The sequence below is a fragment of the Pagrus pagrus genome (assembly GCF_965226575.1).
Source record: "Pagrus pagrus genome assembly, chromosome: 11".
NCBI lineage: Eukaryota > Metazoa > Chordata > Actinopteri > Spariformes > Sparidae > Pagrus > Pagrus pagrus.
The window spans coordinates 2,209,269-2,230,374 of NC_140195.1; the positions used below are offsets into that span (position 1 = coordinate 2,209,269).

General features: G+C 39.6%; 2 protein-coding genes across 4 annotated transcripts in view; both read right to left on the reverse strand.

The window, feature by feature from the left end:
* Positions 1 to 800: 800 nt before the first annotated feature.
* LOC311265275 (uncharacterized protein) lies at positions 801 to 16,604 on the reverse strand. Of its 3 annotated transcripts, none has more exons than XM_084366757.1 (26): positions 16,552 to 16,604; positions 14,784 to 14,924; positions 14,298 to 14,443; positions 14,026 to 14,176; positions 12,088 to 13,610; positions 11,544 to 11,708; positions 11,214 to 11,312; positions 10,589 to 10,784; positions 10,395 to 10,457; positions 9,988 to 10,085; positions 9,351 to 9,488; positions 8,851 to 8,958; positions 8,604 to 8,745; positions 7,762 to 8,298; positions 7,624 to 7,668; positions 7,226 to 7,305; positions 6,983 to 7,095; positions 6,672 to 6,855; positions 5,611 to 5,695; positions 4,845 to 4,990; positions 4,592 to 4,682; positions 4,334 to 4,482; positions 4,049 to 4,134; positions 3,674 to 3,743; positions 3,392 to 3,513; positions 801 to 3,084 (listed from the first exon to the last, which is right to left on the reverse strand). In XM_084366757.1, exons 2-26 carry the CDS (start codon positions 14,905 to 14,907, stop codon positions 2,880 to 2,882), a joined length of 4,866 nt encoding a protein of 1,621 aa, XP_084222883.1. In that variant the 5' UTR covers positions 14,908 to 14,924; positions 16,552 to 16,604; the 3' UTR covers positions 801 to 2,879. The 3 variants fall into 3 exon arrangements, with proteins under 3 accessions (XP_084222883.1, XP_084222881.1, XP_084222882.1); XM_084366755.1 differs by having other exon boundaries at positions 4,334 to 4,485; XM_084366756.1 differs by lacking the exon at positions 16,552 to 16,604 and adding an exon at positions 15,135 to 15,441 and having other exon boundaries at positions 4,334 to 4,485.
* A 2,544-nt stretch (positions 16,605 to 19,148) lies between these two features.
* dnmt3bb.1 (DNA (cytosine-5-)-methyltransferase 3 beta, duplicate b.1) overlaps positions 19,149 to 21,106 on the reverse strand; it is a 36,349-nt gene continuing 34,391 nt past the window's right edge. The window contains exon 22 of the mRNA XM_084366861.1: positions 19,149 to 21,106. This exon is cut by the window's right edge and continues 1,095 nt beyond it. The gene's annotated coding sequence lies outside the window, so the exon portion shown is untranslated.

Consider the following 21,106-nt stretch of genomic DNA (forward strand, 5'->3'; position numbering starts at 1 on the left):
TCCTCTACAGAATAAAACAATAAGCATACATGTCTTTTTTCCCTTTCAGCCACCCAGGTGTTGTACTTTTGATTTTAATTTATTTTATTTCATGTATAAATGTTGTATTTATAATATTTATACGTTTTGATGCATATACTTATGTTTCTAAAGCAAACTATTGATTTCCCTATTTGTATATGTTCAATAGAGTGTTATAAAAAAGTATATTAAGATTATATTTATTATGATATATTCCCCACTAGTGTGTATTTTGGCATGATATCTGTAGTTTCCCTTCACATTGATGCTGAATTTTCCCTCTCATATGAAAATGAATTTGTAAATAAATAAAATAATAACAATAACAAAATAAATGTATTCTTTACTTCTCTACCAAAACATATCAACCCTACATCATCAGTTTGATCATATTGCTTGCAAAGGAAATATATTTAATATCAGTTATTCAGGTTTCTGTCTATACCAGGAGAGCATTTTAACTTGTATTTCATTGTTCACACACACATTTTATATTTTATTCATGATAGCCCCAGTGTGGCCTTAGTCAAATGTTACAGACAATTTAGGACTGTCAGTCTTTTTAATGAATTGTGTTTTTTTTTAAAAACCCTGTAGACTGACTGACGGGGTGATTTAAGGATTGTTGGCATGGCTGTAGACAGAAAATATACTTTGAATCAGGTATTTAGTTTAACATTTTTATTCAGTTGACCGTTCAATTATATTTTATGTGAATCTCTTTTTTTACACATTAAGGTTTAATTGCTGCCGTGTTTGACACAAATAAAATAAACAGGTCATCTTTTGGATCAGAGATCTCATTTCTTTTATTGATCTTGTCAACAAGTGAAGAAATTCTCTCATTTTCATTCAGTCACTTGGACAAATATACAATATGCAATTATGATAGAAACAAAATGAGTTAATAAAAAAAAATTCTATGTTCAAACATTAATACATGTAAAAATATTGTATGTGACTCAAAAAAAAACATTTTAAAAACATGGTACATAATCGTGGGCGAACTGTCACATTCATCACTTCAAACCCTTAAAATCCAATTCACTGGTGTTAATGTGCATTAAAACCGTTATCAAAACGTTCATGATACAATCATCAAAACTGATCACAGTACTCAGTATTATTTACAAACATTTAGTGTAAATGATGTCATTTCTGTGTATTGAACAATAATGTCTTCTACAAAATACAACTGAATAACAATAAAATGACAGAAATTCTGTTAAAAAAGAATAATGTGACATTAAATTATTAAAAATTAACTCGTGTGAAAAGTAAAGCCTTGTTTCCATTTCCTGTCACTGAACATTAACATTCACAGTTTCTCTGAAGTAAAACACGATACAGATGATTAATCAGCACGTTAACTTCTCATCAGGATGGTTTTGTTATTACGAGCACAACAGCAGCATAAAGAGTCTTGAGGCGTTTGTCAATCCAAGTTTGTTTGGAAAAGTGGCAGTGCACACACACACACACACACACACACACACACACACACACACACACACTATTACATTCAATATAGTATATATAATGCATCCCCCAAAATACGCATAATTAAGTTGATAATCAGTTATTTTCTGCAGTTAAAATGTAAATGAAGCAAAGCTGAAAAAAAAACATGAAGTTAAAAACCTTGTTTCCTCTCAAATAACTGAATACATTTAGCAACATTCACACTACAGTAAGTTTTGGTAGAAGGAATAGAAGAGAAAATAAATGTTGGTATAAATATACAAACGTTACAGTGGATGTTAATCTCATTGTAAAAGTGACAAGTTTGGAAACAAAAATTATTCAAAGGACAGCTCTTAGTTCAACATGATTCAGACTTTGTAACCTCAAATATTTAAAAAATATTTTAATATGCCAACTAAGCTGTTTACATGGCAAATGAAAATGCAAATTCCACTAATATTCCCGTTTACATGCAGTTGTGCATCCTCTCCTGTTTTAGCACTACGGACGGATCGTGAAGAGGTCAGCGTTGATATCCAAACCTTTCATGAAGATTAAAAGAAGGCGTGACATTGTTTATAACGCACAGAGCTGCCCTTATGTTGTAAACAGGACATAAAAATCCCAATTAAGGCGAATTTCCTGAATGCGCTGTGAACGTGTCCAGAGAATGCTCCTAAAGCAAGAATCATATCTCATGTCTTTATCAGAAAACACTACAATCGGAATAAGGCCTAATTAAGAATATGCAAGCGGAGTGGTGTACAGTACAACAGACTTAAAAATGTATTTTTAACAGCAGCCATATGAACATTGTATTGATCTATTTAAAAATGGTTAAAAACTCCCAGGACATACGCCACAAAACAGCCCTGGAGGAAATCAGCTGAACTTGATATTACGTCATCATCTAGCAAAATTCATTTTGAACTTTGACACCAACACAGTCTCTCCTCCTGCACAGAACCAACCAGATGAAAGTCTAAAAAGTTAATAATAATGTGTGTTGCTGGTTTCTGGCTACTTTAGCACCACTGGCAGTCACTGAACATTTGTGGGGAAAAGGAAGGATTCACTTTAAACTCTTTTTTTCTCTTGTCACTCGTCTTTCAACTCCAACAGGTGCAGAGGTTCAGGAGGCAAAACCAACAACCAGAGGGCGCCAAAGTGACTGTTACTGTGCACGTAAACTTCATGTGTGACATGATGTAAGAGATTTGCATGCATAACGTAGAAAACGGCCCCTGTGGCAGTGATCCACAGTAGCCTGTCTGTGAGCTGGCTTTGTCAAAGTAGGAGACTGCATAGATCATTTATGCTCCATGTAAAGCACGTGGTGGAGATATAAAGAAGTCTGTATCATACTGTAGAAAACATAATCAACCTCCCTTATCTCAGCTGCTGCTTTCTGGAGAGGCAGGGGAGGGCGGGGATGTGGAGCTGGTCATAGGAGGCAGCTCCTCACAGGCAAAATAATCCTTGAGGGGAGCGAAGAGGTGACGGATGACCGGGACACTCCAGGCCTTCCCCAGCACCTTCTGTCTCTGCTGCCGGTTCATGTTCCTCACGTCGGTGTAATGTTTGGGGAAACCAAAGATTCTGGTGATGAAAAGGGAGAAGGGACGGATGTGTGTTAGCGGAAGTCTGAGTGAAATAAATTCAGAGTCTAAAACTCTCTGGTTCCAGATTCTTATGTGTGAATATTTGTTGGCTTCTTCAGGTGTTGGACTGTTGGTTGGACAAAAACAAGACATCTGAAGACGTCACCTTAAGCTCTGGGACATTTTAATGAAGATTTTGCGGTTTTGAGGTTTTAGAGACCAATGATTCATCAATTAACTTCATGACCCTGTTTAAAATAATGTAATATTATTTTCCTACACAACATAAGTATCATGATGCCTACTTCTCTAGCTCAGTGATCCAGAGGATGTCCTCTCGGCCGTTCTGGAGGACGGGCAGCAAAGAGACATCTTTGCCCTGCTTCAGAGAGTTTGGGTTGGTGGTGATCGTCCTCACCTTAGTGACCTGGAACAAAGACAACAGCACAGTGATGATTACGTACCTTAATGAACATCGTAATCCTTTTTGAAAATGACACAGTATTCACCTGAAATAGAGAGACTGTAGATAACACACAATTATACACATTAGGCATAAAAATGAACGAGCAGGATCAGTCACTGACCCTGGCTTCTCTTCCGATCTCTAGACAGTCCTGGAGACTCAGCTTGTCACTCTGGGAGGCTGTGATGGGCCTGAAGGGAGATGAGCAGCAGATAAACTTTATTAATGACATTTTCAAAAACAGAAGTTACAAAATGCTTTACAAGATGAAGAAAGAAGAAAGAGGGAAGTGAAAGAGACAAAGAATATAATATATAAAAGCAAGAAGAAAGTGTAAAAAACACACAACAGAGTTACGCAGTCCCTGGTAAAAATACTACGTTTACTGATAACACTACTGCTGGTGTTACAGGACACTACTGTATCACTCCAGTCAAGAACATGGTCTGAAAACATTCATTTTCAGTGATTTAACATGATGAACTGAAGGTCTTACCGGCCCATCCCTGGGATGTTTCCCCAGAAGCACCGAGCTCTGTGTGCAGGACTGACTTTGACTGCATCCACCAGCACCGGGTTGCACTGTTGAAGAATCACAGAGGAGAAATAAGTACACTTAAATTAAGATAAGTAAATGATAAATTAGTAAAACAAAACATGACCATTTAACAAGACAGTATTATATAGTATGGGATATAAAATAAAGTATAGATAAACTGTAGTAATACACTATCACATAGGGAGCACTCAGGATAAAAGCAAACAGAAGAGGATGTGGAACCTCGAGGAAGCGGCAGATGTTGACTTTGTCATGTGTGTTCATGAAGACCACGTTCTCGAACAGCCAGAAGAACGGCCTGGGGTCTTCCTCTTTGGGCTTCAGCAGCTGGAGGATGCGGTAGTAATCAAAGAATAGCCTGCCAGTGCCCTCTACTGGAGAGAAGAGTGAATTACAGCAAGAGAGTTTGGCATTTTAACTTGATTATTTACTAAATTAATACATTTTTAAAGCCGATATGTGTAAAATGCAGTTACGTACCATAGAGGCCTTTTCTAAAGGGGTTGACGATGGAGAGGTCATTACAGGGGCTGCCACCGATAAGCAGATCGAACGGACCCCACCGCTCGAGCTGCAGAGTCAGAGAGGAACAAGGAGCTGGTTATATTCAGTGTTACACTCCGATGTCACTGTCAGCCAAAAGCACAATATCAAACAGAGATATATGGTAGGAAGTAAGAAGAATATTAACATTAATAACTGCGTGTGAGGATGTGAGTATGTGTGAACATACGTGTTCCTCGGTGATGAAGCGGGCGTCACCAACATGGATGATCTTCGCATCGTGGTTGATGACGGCCACGGCAATCGAATCCTCGCAGACCTCTGAGGCAACATACTTCTCTACTTTGAAGCCGAGCTCCTTCAGCACCAGGTAGCCTGAAGAAAAAAACCCACGTACACAGGCTGTAAGCTTCTGACAGACATCAAATATACAGATAATTGTAACCATCAGAGCATCTGGTCATCGAACTCTGATAAAATATCATCAGTTGAAGGGCCTCGTTTCCCAAAAACAACTTCAGATGAATGATGATGAAATCCATTTTAATGAACCTTTTTACTTTAAGAGGTTTTTCCCAGAAGCATCGCAGCTGACGACTCTCTTAGAAATGACCACAGATGAACAATTAACAGTAAAAGCATCAGCAGGAGGAACCAAAACTACCTTTTATTGTTTTGTTTTTTATAGCTATACTTTTATCAGGAACATGAGCGATAATATCTAAATTAGGAAATGAAAAACACACATACACAAATTATTACAACTGGCTCAACTTTCTGCGTTTATATCGAACAATTCCATGTATTACTGACGTTTGTATTTTTAACATATAGCACAATTCAATACACAGACAGTCGACATTAGGACTCTACTAATATGCTGTTCCTGCCTTCAGTCTTTAGTGCTGCTTCAGGAAAAACATTAAGATTTTAAACCCTCATAACCTTTAAAATAGATCATTATTGGTAAAAGGGGCCCCGGTCTGCATGCTCACCTGTTGCTATGCCATCGAACAGTGACAGAACTCGGAGTGGTCTGCGTAGGTTGGCGGGGATGGACGGGTAAACACGATGTGGCTCCTACGAATAAAAAGGATCACAAAAATATCTGGTAACTGAGCTAGTCTCAATCCTCATTAACTGAAACCTGTACTTTAGAAAAAAGGAAATTCCAAATAACTTAAGTTCAGTTTTTATAAGATTAAAATCCCTCCAAGTGCAATTTCTTTACATAACGACTTATGGTACCTTCCTCATTATGCGAGTTATTTGTGACAACTGTGGTTAAATTCTTTTGATACCTTTATCTTAACTATACTATTAATTAATAAAGGTCTGAATACATTTAAACTCAAGGTATATTCATGATTTGTCAGCACAGCCAAAATTAATGTGCTTTATTAACACTTTTCCATCACGAATATTCACTACAAAAATGTTTTAAATAAAAAATCAAAACGTATATATCATTACTTATGTTTAAACCATCTGAACTCTGATTTCTGGACACAAAAACAAAAGATGTCAAGCTCAGACAGAAAACAGAATAAACATCCAGGTACTAAGACCAGAATTCAGAAAATTAAGTCCTGAGTTTAATAAAGCAGATAAGAGCCCAAATGATTAGTGAGTTGATCAATTAGCCAATACAGAACATGTATCAGCAAAAACTTTGATAATTGAATTAATCATTTAAGCCATTTTATAAACAAATAACTGCTGCTTTTCTTTTCATTAAACTAAATAAGTCGTGTAATATACAACTGTGCTGTTTGACAATTTTCTGAAACTTTAAAGACAAATCGATAAAACAAAACATTTTTAAGTTCCAGCCCTGGAGCAAATTACAACTGAACACTTCTAACACTGTTACTTATTACCAAGAATGTAAACCATGCACATATTATCCTGTCATTACACAGTGAAGAAGTAAAATTTAGACGTTTAACATGTACGATACTTAAATAAACTGCACAACATCCAACATAATGCAACATATTCAGAGAGCAGGTGACTTTGCAGTTATGGAAACGGTTCATATCCGTTGGTCACTCACAAACGCCATGGCGCTGTTGTTGGCGAATAACTCCTGGACACGAATGCTCCAGTCCTTTCTGGGAACCAGAGCGCCGTGGGGTCGATGAGGCTGACACAGGAAGCAGATCCACGGTTCCAACAGCTTCAATGAGTCAAACGTCCCCGCACCGACGAGGATGTTCAGACAGTCCCTACAATAAGATCTGCACATGTAGAGGAAGAGGAGGACCAGAAGAGCGACAATTAAACAAAGATGAAAACTGAGCTCTACAAGTTCTCTTTGTTAAGACGGCTAGGTTGAAGCGTAGAGAAGGAGATGGACAGACGGACCTGCAGCAGCTGTCTTTGCCACACAGTATGACCTCCATCCCATAGCAGCAGATGGTACAGTAGGACTGGTATCCGTCTTCATCATAACGATACAGCGTTTCTGCAAAGTTATTCTGCAGAGACACAGACGGCACAGCGCTGAATACTTCAACACACATTTAACAGACATTCACAGTGCGCTCAGAAACCCTTACTGTTGGTCACTGCTGGCTGTAAAATGAAGAGAAGGTGATGATTTCTTACTTTACACTTCAAGCAGAGGCTGCCTTTAAACAGCGGGTGGAAAATCTCAACGTTTTCAGTTCCACAACACAAACAGAAGCCTGCAGACAGATTAGAGACAACAAGGAGGCAGATGAGACAAAGCAAGTGAGGTGCAAATCTAAGTAAGTGAAATTATATAGTTAAATAAACCAGTGTGCTTTTTGTGTTTTACCAGAACAAATGTTAAATACTCAAACTTAAGAATCCTGTGAAAGCTTAATAAGATTCACTGGAATCTGGTTTCACTGTAAACAGCCACAGAATCAGCTGACAGATATCAGGTGGTAAACAGTTAAATGACCATTTTTAAAGTTTTTAGAGGAATATTTTTGCATAAAATGGGAACAGATTCAGAATCTAAATAATAACACACTCACCTTCAATGTCCAGATTCTTGTCCATGATGTTCCTGATGGTCTCCTCTGCAAGGACAAAAAACAAACAATAAGTTAAAACTGACACGGAAAGTGTTTGTTTGCATGTGCACGCTTTAATGATTCGCTTCTGTTTGGTACCTCTGAGTTTCTGGTCCGGCTGGGTGTAGACGCTGGTCGGCTGGTTCACCTTATTGTAAGATTTGGTGCAGGATCTCTTCTTGTGCGGCACAAAGTCTGGTGACATGTCGCTACTAAATCCATCCATCAGGCTGCTCTTCTTCTTCTGAACCTTCCCTCCCTTCCACCCTCCCTTACTTTTCCCTTTTCCCCATCCTGATTTCCGTTTCTCCCATCCTCCTCCCGACTCATCTTTCTCTCCCTCCCATCCTCCCTTCCCTTTTTTCCCCGTCTCTGCAGCACATCCTCCTCTGGATCCCTTCATGACTCCTTTCATGTTTTCTTCCCATGTAGTTTTTCCACCTCCACCTCTGGGGGAGGACTGCTCTGCAGAGTTGCACGTCAGTTTGTTCATGGAGACAGCCATGTCTGTCAGCTCAGAGCTGAAGATACTGCTCTTGCTGCTCATCGGGCTGGAGGAGCTGACGGAGTTAGAGGAGGTGGCTTTCAGGAAGAGTTTCTTCTTCGCCTTCGGTTTGTTGTTTGTTTTTGTAAAACCTGGACAGAAGACAATCAAACAGTTTTTAGTTGTATGAACCTACATATCCATAAGATCATCTCCTTTCTGACTTGTATCCATATTAGTTTGTTTGGCCAATTATTATTATTTTTATTATATTTTCCAATCAGTTTCCCTCTGAGAAAGTCTAATTTACTCGAATGTGAACGGTGCATCAGGCCTTGTTCGTGATATTATTCTGCAGTTAGTCACAAAGAAGTTTGAGATCTCTTTATTAAAATGTATCACCTCAGTCAGACAGTACTGATTGAATCTATTCAGGCTCTTAATCAGATGTTCTTACCACTGCTGTTATCCGATGGTTTGAGTGCGTTTGGTCCCATGGGCATAAAGCCTTCAAGTGCCCAGTTTAACAGTTGTTTCAGCAAGTCGTCTTTTTCCTCCAGAGATGCAGAAAACTGCTTCTCACAACGTACAGCTGCCTCCTGATGGACACAAACATCAAAACAAAATATGCATCACATATGGCCGCTTCTAAGTTCAGGTACAGGTAATACATGAGTCCTGTGTATGTAAGAAACCACACAGACCTGCAGGGACAGGAAGATGGCTTCTCGGTAGGTGATGAGGATGGCGAAGGATTTGGAACAGAAGTGTTGGGTGAAGGCAGTGAATGGTTTCAGGGCTTTCAGGCTGACCTGAAGAGCAATATTTATTAGTAACATAAACATGAATGGCAATCTGTGGAAGTTGGTTCAATCGCAAAATCAACAAGCAACAACATATTCCACAACGCTAAAATTAGTGAACAATCATTAAAAAGGCAGCTGAGGAAATGTTTTTTGTACTTTATCAGAAAAATGTTTGAGATTTTATTATTTATATACAGCCAGTGTAGTAATTGTTTTCTGGGGACTTGTACAGAACCTGTGTACCCAGCTGGTACCACACAGAAGGATCCAGTGGTGAAAATGTGGCAATGTTACTGTATTGTCTGTCACTATGTATATGAAGCAATTATTTACATGATCATGTGCTTTATCAACTCTGATTGCATGAATTTTACCCTCTGCACCTTCTTTCATCTCACCTGAGAGGACACTCTCTGGCCGTACCACTCCACCATCCTCTTCCCTGGAAATTTATCCTCTCCACTGCAGGGTACGACGATGCCCGGCCATGGAGAGAAGCCCTCCAGATGACCCCAGACCAGCTCCCCCACTGCAATCTACACAACACACACATGCATGCATGCATGTAAGATATTAAAGCATAATATCTGACAGGTGACTCATTTACTGGATAGTTTTAAAAGATGTCAAGGGAAATCTAATTCCAGTGACCGCTCATGCAGCACATTCATTTTTTTTTGGTGTTATCCACAAACAAATAACTGGTTAGAAGCATTAATCTTCGAGACAGACATGCATCAAATTTTCATCAGCTTTCAGAGCAGCGTAAATTAACTTAAAACAGGCAAAAACACCAGAGTTCATTTGAATGATGGTAACTGAAGAAACACATGCAGGTTTTGGGTTAATAATTCATGCATTTTAAAACATAATTAACTGCCGTAAACATGTTAACACTGCTGCTAAACGGCTACGCTGAGACCTTTTTTTCATAAAATAATATATTGTATGTAGATAGCAGATGCCGCCACTAGTGCGATAGATAAGTGGTTTTAACAGTTTGCTAATCTGAATATTCCTAAAGGGAGATTTTACCAGCAGTGCTGAGGTGGGTCTTGTGCTTGTTGAATCCGTGGGAGCATCTTCATCACTGCTCACAATGTACACAGACTCTGCTGGTGGAGTAGTTTGTCCTGCAAGGCAATGACAACGAGCTACTGAGTCTACTGCACCGCAAACTGTGAATATTTGTTCACACACATAAAGGCTCTGCTCCTGTTCATCTTCAATCGACTCCCTGTGGTGTGAAGACGTGGCCTCGTCACAATGTTGCTAATATTATTAACAAATTAATTAAGACCGTGTGTGAATTTTAATTCAAAATAATTCTACTCTGCAGCAGCTGCTTTAAGACAGCAAGTCTCTGTCACAGATGAAGTGCATTTAAAGAGAGTGCATTTCATGATTTTACTAGACTGTTAACAACATATCACATTTCTTACTTTCTGCGTTGATAAATCTGTTGGTCTGAGACATTTCTGGCTCTTCGGTTTCATCATACGCATCTGATAAAAAATCACATTGTTTATTACCATCAAACATATCTGGAGTTGCTGTTGCATCACAATAGATTTAATTTAAACTTGTAATATACATGTTTAACTACAATCCCACAGTGCACACCTGACAGTCTTACCTGAGGAATGTTCTGTGCGGTCCGAGTCCTCCACACCTTCACTATTGTCTGCTGAAGTCTCTTCATCCTCCTCGTCATTCTTTTCCCTATCGTTAAATGCCTGTACAGGTAGTTTCCTTCTCTGCATGTGGGGTCTTCCTGTCCAACTGTCAGGTTGAGGTGTAGCTTTGAAGGTAACAGCCTTGCTGTTAAATGCCTGGACAGACACACACACACACAGTTACGACAGCAAGTTGCCTCATGTTGCTGAAACTTGAGGCGCTGCATCGCTCCCTCCAGCACAATAATCTTCATAATATCCTGTAGCCTGTGCAGGTTTGAGATTGAGATTACTATAATTAGTACACCTGTGTAGTTTCACTGTGATTTTGCTAGAATACGCGCTGAGGAAGTGCGTCTTGCCCGAAATGTCCGTATGGCAAGAATAGACAGCTTGATGGGAGTGTTGTCCTTCATTTTTCTTTAGATTAGAGACAAGAGCACCTGTAGAAATGGTCCTTAAATTTGTGATGCAACCCCAGTTCACAGTAGGTTAGGGTTTTAAAAGTCCTATACTGAGTCCAGCCTTAGTTAGGAGGACATGTGGACCCTGATCTGGTTGGAAGGCTTAGGTTGCAACACTCACCTTAGCAAACACCTGTGTTCTGCACAGAGAGCTCGGCAGGGCCAGGAGGGTGAGGAGGAGTCTATGCAGAATAGAGTTTGGTCTAATTCCACCCAACACCTGTACAGAGAACACAAGATACTCTACATGGAGTCAAGTGCATTTACCCATGTTAAAACTTCATAATAATAATAATAATAATAATAATAATGAAATGACATTACATGGCGATGGATTCAAACAAATTCAAGGTCATGGATTAGTTAGGTACATTTCTAACACTGACTGAGGAGAGGATAAGAGATGTTTCCTGTTCATCAGCTACCGACTGATTCATTGTACTTGCTTTACCTTTGCCCAGCAGGGCCCTTCTTCTGTTCCTCTGGTCGGTTCTGCCTTTACAGTGTTGACGACAGCGAGGTAGTCAGATGTCAGTTGATTCATTTCTGAAGACCCATTGTAACACAGACCCAACTGAACCCCCAACTCGGACAGTATGGGTGTGGAGAATTTACCCTGACGGAAAAAAAAGATAACACAAGTAGCAATACACAGACTGGTGGGAAAATCAGATCAAGTGAAGCAGAGCTGCAACAACAAATCTACTTTTCAAGCAAAAACATCAAACATTTGTTGGATACAGCTTCTTAAAATTTAAAGATTTGCTACTTTTTTGCCATTTATAATCATAATTGAATAATCTTTGGGTTTTAAACTGAAAAAAAAAACAAAAACAACATGAATATTTCCCTTTGCAGTACCTCAAATTCTAATGCATCCCCACTATGATTTAGTTGTATTTATTTCTACATTACAGTCTGCTGGTGAACAAATATTAAGCTCTAGCTGTCTGCATGAAGTTGCACTTAATGTTAAGGATAAAAAAAAGTCTTACATTAATATCTTGAGGATGTTTCAGGACTTTGCTGATATTCCTCAGGGCCACGTTTCCAAGATGCTCAGGAAGACATTCCATGAAACTCTGCAGTGCTGCTTGATAGAAAGCTGCTGCATCCTTCAGGAAGCGGCTCCTCTGCTGTTCCCCCAGATCCACGACAGCAGTGGCCCACAAGAAATCTTTCACAGAGGCGCCTACGTCCACCTCCTTTGCGGGGAGCAGCTTTTTCTTGTTGTGGAGGACCTTCAGGTTTCGCCTCTTGAGAAAGCGCTCAATGGCCTGGTGCTCGAGGCAACTGGCTGCGTAGGAGCGAACCAGCTCGGAGGTGAGCTGGAGCTCCGTAGCCACGTCCACCGAGCCGCGCTGCTGCAGTTCTTGGAGAGGTTGGAGGGGCTCCAGAGCGTGGGAAAGAAACAGGAAGTATAACTTGACTTTATGATCCATCAGCTGGATTCTGATCCGGTGAGCAAACTCCTCTGGCATTAACGATTTAAAATATTCTGCTAAATCCCTCCAGCTGTTGACCATCTTGTGCACTGTCCTGATGAGAAATAAACACTGTGCAGAGAGAGGATGGGATGGATTATAGGACTCGGCATCAGCAAATAGCTCTTTCAGATTGTCATTGATGGAGGAGCAGGTGGAGTAGTGATGGTGGATGTCACTAATAAGGTCAACCACGCATTGAAAAGAGGGCAAGAGTCCGGCCTGGCAGGCTCTTTCTGCCATCCCAGGGAGGCCGCAGAGAGATACCAACCTGGGGTTGAAGCCTTTGAGCCGGGATACAAACACCTGACTCACCGCTGGGTGTGAAGAGTTGCAGTAAAACACGGCGAGGTTGGACAGAGTAATGCCAGATTTCTTTAACATATTGATCAAGAGGCTTGCATCAGTATCTGCATGTGTGTCTGAGGTAGTGTCCACGTCCGCTGAGGTTTGTGGATGAAAAATGTCAACACTCATCTGCAGAGTTTGCAGCAGCCTCACCACATTGATCCCTGAGCTCTGGTCAAAGTAGCCAATCAGGACGACACTTGTGCTCTGTCCTCTACCCAGCTCTACGCCCACATACAGGTAGAGGCAGTAAGGCGTTCGACAGCAGACCTGAACGATGTCTGTGGGGTGGTCTGGACTCAAGCCGGGAGGAACTGAAAGGCCAGAAACTAGAGTGTCCTGAATATTGTCCACACCATCACCACAGTATCTTCTGATGAAGGGCAATAAAGTATCACCACTGTAGATACTACCCCGTTGATTTCCTTTCTCCACTGCTGCTTCTGTTGGCTCCACCCTCTTTATCTCCTGTGCCACTGCAGGCATTTCGATCACTGTTATCTCCATTTTCTCTGTATTCGGCCCAATCATCACTTCCAACACATCATCTTCATCATCATCAGATATAAGCACGATGTCGTCTGCTGTCGTATTACTGTTCATATTCTCCATTGGTGTTTCTTGTCTTGGTTCTTCCACTGTGCTGCCATCCATCTTCACAATTATCTCCAGCTTCTGATGAGAATCTGTAATGACAATACAAACACATTCAGTGCTTTGCAGGTATTTAACACATCATAAAGGCTTTTTTTACATTCAGACATGGGCAGCATCACATTAATGTTTCTTATAGTTTTAATCAGATGTTATAAGACTCTATAATAAGAGTCACAATGCTTGCACAATATTTGGCATCTGATGCACGACAGGATGCGTTTCTTTCGTTTTTATTCAGGTACCTCAATAATCTTGTTTACTACTATTGTTTCTATCATGTGTACACAAGGTTCCATATTTCTTTAAAAAGCACACCTAAAAAAAGGTTCTGTCTTAACTTAACAGTCTTGGTGCTATGTGAGTGTGACAAAAAAACAACATTAGCTATGTAGAATATCTGTGCAACAGCTGTGTGATTTGTCTGCTGATGCACTCTGCTCCCACCTGAGTCAGGAACCATACTCTGTCCACCTCTGGCCTCAAACGCATGGTACTCCCTGGCTTTGTTGTTCTTATCAAAGAAAAGTTTAAACCACTGCAAGAAGGTCAGAGCCACGGCCGAGTTCCTCTTGATCAGCGCCCCAGTGGGGATGAACTGAAGATAGAAAAGAGGTGGATTTAAGTCTCAAACTGAACTTAAACATAAATAGGTCTCTACAATATAGACATAAAATGCTGATTAACTGGCCCTTCACTACTTTTGTAACATTACTCACTCGGACCACTCCAACTTTTCTGAATGCAGCTTGCAGTAAGCTGTAGTTGTGGATGCAGTCCACCATGTTATAGCTTTGGAACCGGACCCTGGAAAGGTCCAGGGACCCAGGAAACATCCAGTCCATCAGCTGGCAAAAGGCTGCACCTTGATATTCATACAAAAGGGATCAATAAAAAGGAACTGGAGACATGCAGGCCTGCTTTAAAAATGTTTCAGGGTAGTTCAAACAGAAAAGGGACAGATAAACTACGTCAATAGCAGGGTACTTAACGGCATGTGTTACCACAACTTTTCTCAGAGCTTGTGTTAATCTCATCTGTGCTGTATTTATGTCTTTGTCTCACAGGCAAAGAATTTTACATGGCATGGTCCAAACTCTGAGATCGACATTATGCAGAAAAATGCCAAACAGCAGCATGAAAGTCCAGAATCGATGTACACAAAACACGCAATACAAGATCACAACACATGATTGTTGACCTACCTGTGCATACTTGCTCCACCTTGGTGAAGCCTGTCTGTAAAGTTTCATTGAGCCAAGCCAGCAGCTCATAGCAGTTCACTTCTCCTGAAGGCACAGTTATATTTTTTGCCACATTCACTGCCATCTCCTAAAGGGACGGACCTGCACAAACACCACATAAATATATCTTCAACATAAGAGACAGACAGACAATCTTACAGACAGATCTACTACTCAACAAATCAACAATAATTAGTGGGTTACATTGTGTATTTAAAATAATTTGACTTCCCAGAGATGTGGTCATGACTGCTGACACTGAAGTCAGAACTACCCATGAACCACTGACCCACAACAAACAGCTCCACTTACATTTCACAACCTTGGATCAAACCTTCATTACTCTTCTTTCAGCAGACTTTTAACATTAGTAGATTGCCAGGAGGAGGCTGTGGACGTGTTTAAGGACTGTTTGGTTCCTTCTGCACATGCTCACAAAGACGACTACTTTTCCCGCGAAAATGCTGCATTCAAGTCTTGCCAAAAGTGCCGTTCATCTCAGCTCCAATTGGATGACAAGCAAGTTTCTACCGATGAACAGGCGACGTAGCCATGTTCTCCACTTTATTTCACTTCCTTTTCAGTTTAGAAAGTTAAAATGAACAACAAATTCATTAATTTCGCTTCACAGCCTTTATAAATTACAAAGAAAGTAGCAACTATTTGTCATTTATAGTTGACAACGGAATGTTGGCCTTGCTTATAAACACAACACCAGTCATCAAAGTCAGTATGAAACAACTGAACAATTTCCAACAACTGTAAACTGCGTTTTAAATGTTTGATCCAAAAAGTTAATTTAGACATTTTAGTTTGCGATGACCGTTTTTGACTCGCGGTGCGGACATGAATACAACCATGCGGCAAGGTGTTCCTGTCTCTACACCAATCAGACGAGAGCGGGTAGCATCCTGGCCAATAGAATCAATGGAATCAGCGCCGACAGCTCGAGGTCACAGAGGCTGTTTCCGGTGACTGATACGGGGTCAGAGAAAACAACAGTGTCACGCTAATGAGAATCGCAAGAACCGAGCTCAGATCAGCTGTTTGCAGCAAGTTCTACAAGCTCGACAACGTGAACAAAAGCACGCACGTACACTCCTAAAGAGAAGCCACGATGGGACGTCTTAATGGAGGGAACCCCGAACCAGTCCAAACAACACCACCAACAATGAACAGCCGGGTCTAACTTATATTCGCTAACCATGTGCTAGCATTGACAGCTAACGTAGAAGTTCACTATGACATAACTTGCACAAATTAACTTTTTATAATGATCCAAAATTAATTTGGACTATTCGCCAAAAACAGGTTTGTTCGCTGGAACTTAACGTTACCAGCTGCGTAAATGCCCGATTCAGTGCGCAACAATAGACGACGCTAACGTTTTATAAAATTCATCTAAAACTTAAGTCAACTGCAGACAACAGCTAGCTAACTTCTGCAAATACCTTGCGATTTGGCTAATATGCTAAATTTAGAAGAGAGGTTTAACAAGTGAGAACATTAGCCGGTGCGGCTAACATAACGCAAGCTAAAACGTGAGCTAACGCTAACAACACTACGACGTACGCTACGTTAGAGCACGACGATGTAGCTACATCGTGACTTAACTGACGCCAAGTTGCGTTAACAAACTCCTGAAACAGCGGCGTTTTAGCTTAAGTTTAAATGTATAAATGTTTGGCAAATAAAGTGAGGATGCGGCTGACAAACATCACGTACTCACCCTCTCTGTTTGGTTCCGTGTGTGCCGGTATCGACAGTATCGACACTTTCCCCAAACCCACCTCCCCTCCCTTCCCCTCCCCCCCGATACAGCCAGCTAACGTTACCGCTCCGCCAGTTCCGTGTTTAAAAAAGGGGGTTACTGCCGGCTGCTGCGTTGTGTAAACGGCCAGAAATATAACGAAGTGACTTTATAATATGAAAGTGATAAAACATAAATCACGTAACAACTAACGTATATCGCGTGACTTCGCTAACAACCGTAGTGTGAATGTAAAAAAAAACGCTGTGTTAGCATGCTAGCTAAGGACGTTACGGTTAGCGAGACTTCCTGGGTGCGTTAGCTTTTGTAGCTAACTTTAGCATTCGTCAGTACTGCGTCCTTGTTAATGTTCTTAGCGTATAAACGTTAGCCGCTAGCTGACATGTGCAAGTGTACAGTTAAACATTTAGGCGATCTTTACTGTCAAAATGAAATATTTTAATCAAATTATATTAAATAAAACACTGAGGTGAAAAAAATTAAAAGTTATACTTTATTAACCAAACACGTAACGTTTCTGATGATGTGTTTGATAACATTTTCATAATGGAGAGAATGTTGGTGGATTCATTATTATTATTATTATTATTATTATTATTATTATTATTATTGTTGTTGTTGTTGTTGTTGTTGTTGTTGTTGTTATTATTGTTGTTATTATGTCATTTGTTCTGTCAAATGAGGCTTTCTAACGTTTTACCCTACGTCCTACCCCATTTTGTAAATTCCTCTTTTCCAGCTGCTCTGTCTTTGACATGGTCGTGATCATATATGAAGTTAATAACTATTTAAACAATTTCTAACCTCAGTTCCCGTTTAGTTTTCTCTCGTGGGGTACCACAAGGCTCTACATTCGGACCAGTGTTGTTGACAATCTGCGGTGTAACCGATGTTAACTTCAACTTCTGTGCCGACAGAACTCAGATGTTACAAGCCAGGAGATACTTATAATTTCTTTTAACTTGAACGTGTTATAATTACAGCTCTCAGTGCATGAAGAACTTTCTACATTTAAACAAGGACAAAACTAAATCCTAACTGTTTGGCTGAAAACACCCTCAGCCCTGATGGCAAGAACCTTCCTCCAAACCCATCAGTCAAACATCTGGATGACTCTTCACCTCTGTTGGATAAACATACAGGCTTTAATCAATTTTTATACTTTCACTATCAATTGCCTACATTTAATACACTTCTCAGCAGCCGTTGAATTAGGGGCTCAAGGAATCCAATCACAAATTCTGCACGTTCATGGGATTTCTTGCTTGGTTATTAATTGTTACTGAACCATCAAGACTTTGAGAACTTAGTTTTCATTGATTTCATTCAGACGTGACTGTAACATCCTGCTCTCGGTTCTTCCACATTACATCGCTACAAAAGATCCAAGGCCAGAATTTTGTAATTTCAGAAATCAGCATTTGAGCACATGACACCCTGTTTCATATCATTAACACAAAGACAGATAAACTCTTTGAGGGAAGTTTGTTCATGTTATGTTTGATTTTTGTGTAATAAATAAACAACATCAGAGATGAGACCAGATGGTAAAAATAAAAAGTTGTTGTATTAACTCATTCAAAATAAATGTATAGTTAGTTTTATATCCTCTGGTTTTGTATTCTTTAATTACAATTGTTGCTAATTGCTGTACACACTTGTTTTTTATTAATATTTGCTGTGTCATACATTTGCTATGACTTTAGATTAACCTTTCTGCTCTGAACCAGGCAGTAATCTAAGAAGTGTATAAATTATATTTCTAATTCAGTCTAACAGAAGTTAAAATCTTTGAACACTTTCTTGCTCAGACAAGCAATTTTCAGACATCCCTTTATCAGAGGCTGCAAAAGTCCTGAAAATGTTTCCTCCAGTAGAAGTTCAGATACTTTATGTAAAAACAGACTCTGGTAAAATCAGAAGTACTGATTCAGCTTCTGTACTCCAGTAAAAGTAATAGAGTACAGGCTCTGACATGTACTCAGAGTATCAGAGTAAAAAGTCTCCCTCTGAAGGACATTTGTGGTCAAAGCTAACTGAAGCTCACGTCATGTTAATATAATTCAAAGACTATTAAAGTTAAAGGTAGAGTCAGTAGGATTTGTCCCAGCTGTTCCTGAACGCACCACAAAGATAGTTGACTGTTGAGTCTCATTCCCAGGACGTCAAATAGCCACATGTTGGGTTGGTAAAGCGTCCCGAGCAGCAACAAAGAGAGAAAATAAGAAACTCTCTGCAGATACGAGACACTAACACGCCTTTTCTCCCCATTCCATTCAATCAAACTAAAGTAACGAGCCTGTTTTGAAAATGTGAGGAGGAGAAAGTTCAGATGTTTGTGTTCAGATGTAGAGAGGGAAAGTCACAGAGATACTCAAGGAAAGTACAGATACCTGAAAAAACGACAGTAATAAAGTATCTGCACTTTATGAATAAGATATGTGACTGTTAAACTTAACTAAATCATAATTACAACACCTGTCACTCCTGAGATGAACGTTCAAACAAAACATAACGACCATTAATGGATCAACATCTCACACAGGACACGTGGCTCATTTTTAGCAGCCGAGCTGCGTTTTATTGAGTAAAAATCATATATAGGTTGCTATAAGAAGTACAAACATTTTCCACTAACATTTCAAATAAAGTATAAAAATAGTACAGAATCTGTTCTTTTTAAATGCTTTTGCACTTTAGGTTCATAAAAAAGCAAAAGAAAAAAAAATCCTCAAATGTGATTCTGATCAAAGATAAAGCACAGAAATGTTAAAAAAACAAAAAGACATCATTCACACTCAAGCCTACAAATAAACACTCAATGGTTTACAGCTAACAACACAAGGTATCAAACAGCTACTGATTAATATGCTCTATATCGTACTGTAACATTACACGTTTCAAGCAAGCTTTATACGGTGTTAATATAAACTGTATGTTATTGATATAAAAAGTCTTAAAAGAGCAGTTACAAGAAGAAAAGAAAAACTCGAGAAAACTCGAGAAAAGATGTTTTTTTGCGTACTGTTTTCAAGCAAAACATTCAACAAGTTCAGCAGTATTAATGAAGCATGTAAACAATTACTTTTTGGTTTTTTAAAGGACTTAAAAACTAAAAAAGATGTTCCTGGCACTTGAAGGGGTCTCGTGAACCCCAAAGAGGATTCTTACATTTCTAGACGAACTGGTCATCTAAAGAAAGAAAACAGTTCGTTAAGAAGGCTTGTGCATTTTTGTGTATATATGTTTATATATATAAAAATAAAAAAATGTAGCTTGTGGTCAAACAAGAGAGTTGAAACACTTGTAAACCTTTCTATCGATACAGTACGCAAAACATTGTGTAAAAAAAAAAGGTTCCAGTGACAAAAAAATACAAGCTCTATATATATACACAGGGCATATGGGAGCAGAAAGCTACAGTATGTATTCACAGAACAGAGATCCTTGAAGAGGAGTGATGTACAGTTGCCCCTTTTGTCTGAGGTAATGCCCATTCAGTATGATTTGGTGACAGCCGACAGCATTTAAAATCTTCCAGTTATCAAATAAAAAAGATGTTTTTAAAGGACTACAGAGAGTTTTCATGCGAGTTGGTCCAAAACAGCTCAGTGAATACGTCTGTCTGGTGAGCAGGACTGAGGATACACAGCATGAGAAGCAACCTTCTACTTTCCAATTTATTAAAGGAGTAGTTCACCCCACACAAAAAAAAAATTCAGTCATTATCTCCTCACCCGCATGCTGATGAGGTTGCAGAGAACACAAAACATTTCTGGAGCAGCAAAACACAGCATTCAACTAAACAACTGAAGGAGCTGGAGACCAAAAAATGCATAAAAAGACAGCGAAGCTCTTGGGACCTTCAGGTACTTTTCACCAGACGAGCTGTATGAAGACAGTTTTCGGTCCCCGGCTGCTTCAGTTGTTTAGGAGAAGGCTGCAACAAAATGTTTTATGGACTACGACACTTCACCCGACTTTCCATCAGCATGAAGGTGAGGAGATGATGACTGAACTTTGATTTTTTAGATTAGTGTTAGCGATGTTCACCACACACTTCACATTCATCCTCTTGTTACTTATTATTGTTATTGAATCATTTAAACATGCTGTATACACCAGAGCATGCGCACCACACAGAACAGAGCTCGGTATCACCAGCGTCACAGAGATGACTTTTATTGGCAGTCCCCTCGTCAGATCTTTTGGAAACTGAAAAAAAAAAACCTCCTTTAAACAAAAAGTAGTCAGTGCTAGTTTACAAAAAACATTGTGTTCACCAGTGTTTCCCACCATAACAACACATTTACACACAGTGACACTCACGCTACTCTTTCCTGGATTCAAATGAACTTCTTCTCACCCACATGTGGAGACACTGGCATCCAGCCATTACAGTAAACAAAAAAAGAAACTATAAAAAGAAACGAACTCATCTAAATATAAAGCCAAGATCCTGCTTCAGTTTCAAGTTAGGTTGTGGTCCACTAGCTTCCACTGCTGAATGTGT

Bases quoted from the DNA above. Each gene is read 5' to 3' on its own strand.
- LOC311265275 (XM_084366755.1), bottom strand. From the start codon at position 14,907: ATGGCAGTGAATGTGGCAAAAAATATAACTGTGCCTTCAGGAGAAGTG. The intron at 5,696-6,671 runs GTGAGTGACCAA...TTTTATTCGTAG, and splicing joins ACAACAGCGCCATGGCGTTT to GAGCCACATCGTGTTTACCC. The intron at 4,135-4,333 runs GTTCCACATCCT...ATTCTTCAACAG, and splicing joins ACATCTGCCGCTTCCTCGAG to TGCAACCCGGTGCTGGTGGA.